Below are 6574 nucleotides of genomic sequence, written 5' to 3' on the forward strand. Positions count from 1 at the left end.
TTATGGCGTCAATGTTGTGTGACCATCATTGTCGGTGAGATCAGCCAACGGCGTTTTGTTTATGTGCTTGGAGTCATGGAGTGCACCTGGCATTAGTATAAGTAGGGCACCTTGCCTTATGTGAGGGGCATATGCAGGTTCTAACCATATTAAATGGATGCTGTTAAGACTACGGGGTCAAAACCGCTAACAAAATTAAACGTTGGGTGTTCATGTTCAAATATGTCAAAATAACAATTTACTCATATGTTCCAAGTTAAAATTAGAGAGTATTAGCAGTTTTTTGTATGCTATGGTTTAATCCTTTAGTTACACATTAATATATATATTAAAAGGGAGACTAAATCTCACTCACAAATTTACTATTTACTTATTAATATATTAATATTTTATTACTTATTTTAACCACTAAATCAATAACCTAAATTATATAAATAAAAATAATGGTTTTTATTGTTTTGTTTTACTTTTCTTTTTCAAAACATAACAAATTATATTTCTAAACACAAAACTTGGGGAAGTGTCGGCTTTACATGTTTTATTTGTCGGTTAAACAATTTTCTTAAACTTTGATTTCATATTTTATATAGTTCGTTACAATGACGAAACCTTTTTCATGATCTACAAATATCTCATCTTCACACGGTTTTATATCGGCGTTTCAATATTTGATACATCACCTTTAAAATATTTATTTTGGCTTACTAATATATGTTTACGAATTTGTGTTGGTACCGCTGATATTAACCGAATTTGTGTTGGTTCGGAGTTGTAATGTGCCGGTTTTTTTGGTTATATATATATATAGGGTAGGGTTAATGTAAATAACAATATTTTTGTGAGAAGAATAAAAAAAAACTAGGACCTTGGATCTATGATCTAGTGGTTGAGATTGACAGTTTCTAAATAATTGTATTGTTTCATATTTACATGGTATAATGTTATATTTAGGTGAGTTTTTTTTTATTTCAAAGTTCTTCTCACACTTCTCACAAAACAATTGTTTTTTATTTGAACCATTTTCTATATATATATATGTGTGTGTGTGTGTGATAATTTGTTGTATTTTGGCATTGACTGGTTATTTATTATGTTTAGTTTTAATGTTGTAACTTGATACATACTGACTTCGCGTCGACTTGTAGCGAGTTTATGGTATAACATTTTTAGTTATGTTTTTTTGTTCGATTTAACGGTCCCGTCGCGAAGCGCGGGGTCCAAAATCTTATTAAAGTTTTATTATTATACAACCACTTTAGTATATTATAATCAGTTAATAGTCATGCGATGATTTAAGAAAAACGTAATGAAGGTCACGTTTGAAATGTGAAAGGTGACGACAGCAATTAGACTAGTGCCCCACTGGTTTCACGAGGAGTGTCAGACCCAACGACTCTAAATTAAACCATTTACCGTCACCGGCCACAAGCCACAAGCCACCACCCTAATTATCAAGGAGCCAATTATGTCATGTCCTACTTAAATTATTTGGTTGCTTTGAAAATTCTTTTTTCAATATTTAAATAGTAGTAGTTATATTCGATGAAAGGAAAAAGAACAATTTTAACCCGGAAAACATAAGAACCGTGGAGAAATCGGTGGAGAAAAGACGGTTGATGTGGATAAGAGATGGTGCGGGACAGAGAAATTGGCATCCTTGCCATTGAGGAACGTTACATAGAAGACGCTTGTAGATTTTGTGACAGAGAAGGGAAGTTCGCGGAAGGGGAGATAGAAACTCGTAGGTCCGTTATTCACTTTAGCGGAGAAACTGACGTGATAGTCTATCGCCCTCCTTGACTACTGATGTTTTAAGGATTCATACGTACTACATAGCGTATATCATATTTATTAGCAAAGAACAAATGAGACAGCTAAGTAACCATCTTATGTACTTTAATTACAAGTATAAATGTTTATACGGTGTTGTGAATGTAATTATAAAATTTATCTTACTAAAGTAGTGATACAACATTTAAAATAAAACAATATAAGGGTGATGGGTGTCGCTAATAACATCCTTGACACTCTCTCTAATTTACATCAACACATAAGACACACATTGAAGAGGTACGTCTGCGCAAAGAGTATTAACAAATAAATACACCTTAAGTGGCTTCTAAATCATTATTAAAATAGTTAATTATCAATAATTACGAGCGAAATTACCGTGTTTCATAATATTTTGAGTTGAAATCTACAAAATTAAGCTAACATATAAAAAAATAAAATTTATATTAAAAATGTTTTTAGAAATAATATTTAGACTAATATAGAAAGTTCGACATGTTATTATTCAAGAAATAAATTAAAACTAAATTCATACACATTATAATTCGTATGAAGTCTTGAATAATTGAGTTAATTGAAAAGACCTGCTAAGATCCCAGTTGTCTAAACCCCACTTCTCTTTATGACGATGATAATATATAAATAAGGTAATATGTAAACAAGTAACAAAATGCTAATGTTGTTAGGAACTTAAAATTAGTAAAATTTAAGTATAATTAGAAATGCAATTATTCATTTGATACTTTTAAATGATTTCAGTTCAATGGACTACGTTATAGAGTATTATACATATGAGACTAATTTTAAATTGGATACTTGACTTAAATATTAAAATTCATCTCTAATAATACATTATACAATGCAAGTATTACAAGCAAGTATATATGTATAATTTAATAAAAAACAATAATTCCATGACCAAATTTAATAGAGTTTGTTTTATTATATAAGAATTCTAGAATTAAAATTAAATGAAGAGTTATTACTCCATTGTTATATATCTCGTATGCTCCAACATGAAACAAGATAGTAGTGTGTTAAATAATGAATAACATGGCAATGGCAGGCTCATCATCTTCAACAGATCCATCATCCTTACTTGACCAAATATCAAACTATACCAGTGTCATTAGCAACAATGGCGGATTAGGGTTCACGTTTATGCAGATGGAGGAGCTCAAACTACAAGCTTTAATCTACAAATACATGGAGGCCGGATTACCTGTGCCTTCTCATCTCATTCTCCCAATTTGGAACTCCGTTCTTGCATCCATCACAGGTACTCAACACTACCCTCGTTTTATTTCAGACCATCAAACTGCCGTCCACATAACATTCAGACGGTTGTTTTAATAAAAAAAGTCGGACTTTGAAAATTATTGGTTAAAACAGCAGTTTGAATAATATCTGGACAGTCATTCTGACCATAAGAGGTCAAACTTTAAAAATTATTGATCAGAATGATCGTTTGTCCAATATCCAGACGCCAAACGCCGTTCTAACAATAGACAACCAAACTCAAGATATGAAGTGTGTAAATCAATTGTGTTATTGTTTAGGTTCAGGAGGCGATCGGAGTTTGTATGAAAACTATAGAAACGCCATGGAAGCTGAACCAGGAAGATGTAAGAGAACCGATGGAAAGAAATGGAGGTGTAGCAAACAAGTTGTGACCGGTTATAAGTACTGCGAAAGGCATTTGCACCGCGGCCGGAGCCGTTCAAGAAAGGATGTGGAAGCTGATAAACATGTATGAATAATGAACATAACACCGTATATCGGGATTACGATCATCTCATAATTGAAAAAGCTAGGAAGATTGATCTAGTTTCTATAAATATATGTTATAACAAATTCTTGATAAGATGTTACTGATAATCAAGTGTTAAGATTGTGGTGCAAGTAGGCATAGATAAGATTTTTTTGGTGAGTCAAGATAGATAGAACATTAACGGCAGTGGGGCTGGAACTTGCAAGCATGGTCCCAACGTGTTTTCTTTTTTGTTTCTTTGTGGTTTCACAGCAGGAAACTTTTTGTTTGGCAAAGGCTGAAAACGCAAATTTGCTGAGACAGGTAGCACAATAGTGGTAACATAATGATAGTGTGTGAATATCAATTCGAGTTTCCCGTTTTTTACATGATATTGTTAAGAACAAAGCGGCGCACAGAAGCGAAACAACACACAAACAAGCACCAATGACAAACACGTAATGCAGAAAATATGAAACGACAGAAGAATTTTATCGTGGTTCGGCCCTAGTGAGGAGGCTACATCCATGGGTTGCAACTAGGGTTTCTCTTTATTAGCTCAGAACGAAAGATTATATTTACAATGACTAAATATATAAGATAGAATTAGGATTAACTTAATAAAATCAGCTCATCATTAATCTTTTAACCAAAAGCCCAATCACGAAGGACTTCAAACCCAACGGATAAGTCGGTTTTAACCTTTTTGAACAAGAGGGTCTCTCTTTTGTTCAACTTGGAAGGGATCACCACTACGACATCTCACTAAAAAGGTAATGATCGGTCATCTGTTATAGTCTCAATAATCTTAGTAGTAACATCTCCCTAATCTAGGTAGTGATTGCCTCTTTTATATCTCAATAATCTAAGTGGTGAGCACCCCTCAAACATCTCATTAATCTAGCTAGGTTGTGTTTACCTTTTAAACATCTCAAGCATCTTACAAATCTACATTGTGAACATGTTTCAAAGTCAAATATCTCACTAATTTAGGTAATGATTCCACCTCTGACATATATACTACTGAACATTACAGTTGTAGCACCACTTGAATAAAATGTATGTTCTAGTTTTAAGCTTTCAAGAGGCTGAGTCAAATTAAGTGTGGAAGGAAAGGCTATTTAATAGTCAAGAGGAGAGAGAGCACATTCAGCACAAGCTCTGTCCTGAAGAAGTACAACAGGTCCACGGTCTCCCCACCGGGTGCATGACCATTGCCCCATTTTATGCCTTGGAATAATTCATTGCAATTGGTCCAAAAGTGTTTTTAAGCTTTTGAGCAGATGTTAAGCTTCAGAGAATACAGGTTATTGATTGAGATTAGACTTAAGTTTATCGATCACAGGTTATTGATGAGAGGGACCAAAGTTTGTATTGCTAAAAGTACTTTGCTTTCGCTTTTCCACTTATCCCTTAAGTTTATCACTTCTTATGTATATTAAACCATCTCTTCTTGACTTACTTTAGACTTGAATTAATAAGAATTTGAGAATTCCTTTCGTTGATCATAAGTCATTAATCGTTTTATTGCTCTTGAATCTTGAGTTTATCAAATATTAAACCTCCATAACTCTCGTATTTCATCATATGATATTAATTTAAATTTCATAAATAAAAATAGGCAAATGATTTACAATTAAGTGGCAGTTAAACGGGCAACAAGCTGCCGCAACCCCCTTTTGGATAGCAAAACCAATCCTATTAAAAACAAAGTTTCCGTTCTTATGGGCCGATAAGTTACTATGCACGACCTTCTGAACTCTATTCAAAAGGTCCACGGCATCCGGAGCTAAGAACCCAAATGTGTCAAAGGCGAAGGGGATAAACACGTGTTGGTTCTCCAAACAGGCCTTCTCGTGTTTAGCAACCTTGCCCGATGCCACCTTCAATGCTGTCTGGCCTGCTACAAACCCATTGTCTCTAAGCCCAACAAGAGGGGGCACTCCTGTGAGGTCGACACAGGTGTGTTTTCCCCCTACCCACCCGAAAACAAGAATATCGGTCGGTCGTAATGTAGATCTTCCTTTAAGAGGATCCGTAAGAAAGTTTACGGGGGCTTCATTTCTAGCCGAAATTCCGGCTCGTTTAAGAACATCGCATAGAACATCCCTCACCAAATCATGTCTGTACTTAAACCCAGGCAACTCTTTGCAATGAACAGCATGCTCGCCAAAAGAATCCAAACAAACCTTGTGACAAACCGGGCACGGCTCATCTACCGGAAACAAAGGGATCATTAACCGATACTTCAGGATGGTCCGACACTCCAAAGCCGACATATGTTAGCCCAATCCTTCAATAGGGAGAACACTTAAGAAATCTTGAGCCCGAGGAGCCCGAAGACACTCAAACATCGCTTTCTGATGAGGGGATAAATCAAACTTCATTTCCAAACTCTAGATGATTCCACTATAAAGGGAACTCGTCAAAGCATGTTGGGCTTTAGGGGGGGGGCGGTGTCTTTATTAGAGAAACCGCTAGTATCAAAATCGGGAAGTGAAGTGTGCAGCTGATCTATCGCACTCCCATAATCGGAGTCAAACCTGTCAATACCACAACCTCTAAGAATGTGGTCTTGCAATTCCCAAGATTGCGCCCTCGAGGCCACAAACGCATATGTAGATACGTCTGAAGCTGAGCATAAACCCAAACCTCCAAAACGAGTCGGAAGTGATGCCAACCTCCACTGAAAATCTCCAAAAAAGGCACCTCCACAAACCACGATATCCTCAATCGCCCTCCGAAGGCCATTGTCAAAAACAGAAACTGCTTCCCCTACATACACAGGTTGGCATCCGAACAGCAACTTTCCAACTCCCATACATGAGCGGAGTAAAAGGAGCTCGCATTGAGAGTCCCGCAAACGCGGGAGATAACTCATCAACTCCACCGCCCTCGAAGCCCTTTTCATGGCAAGTCCGCTGATGAACCCGACATCCCGGCTAACGGCTCCCCCGAGGAGTTTCACACCTAGCACTGGTCTTCCAATCTTACAGGGAAACACCCCCTCATGCACCTTATCTCCATTGCACG

The 6574-nt window shown here is 36.2% G+C and overlaps 1 protein-coding gene across 1 annotated transcript; it reads left to right on the forward strand.

The window, feature by feature from the left end:
• Window positions 1-2844: 2844 nt before the first annotated feature.
• On the forward strand, window positions 2845-3547 carry LOC143619231 (growth-regulating factor 12-like). Its single transcript, XM_077091207.1, has 2 exons — window positions 2845-3070; window positions 3351-3547. The coding sequence occupies exons 1-2, from the start codon at window positions 2845-2847 to the stop codon at window positions 3545-3547; spliced, it is 423 nt and encodes a 140-aa protein (XP_076947322.1).
• The last annotated feature ends 3027 nt before the right edge of the window (window positions 3548-6574 follow it).

The sequence above is a fragment of the Bidens hawaiensis genome, unplaced genomic scaffold (assembly GCF_021521415.1).
Source record: "Bidens hawaiensis isolate Kalapana, Puna unplaced genomic scaffold, B.hawaiensis_p1.1 tig00002423_1, whole genome shotgun sequence".
NCBI classification, from domain to species: domain Eukaryota; kingdom Viridiplantae; phylum Streptophyta; class Magnoliopsida; order Asterales; family Asteraceae; genus Bidens; species Bidens hawaiensis.

Excerpts from the sequence above, each read along its gene's own strand:
- LOC143619231 (XM_077091207.1), top strand. The coding sequence starts at position 2,845 with ATGGCAATGGCAGGCTCATCATCTTCAACAGATCCATCATCCTTACTT. Across the intron at positions 3,071-3,350 it reads CGTTCTTGCATCCATCACAG|GTTCAGGAGGCGATCGGAGT; the intron begins GTACTCAACACT and ends GTTATTGTTTAG.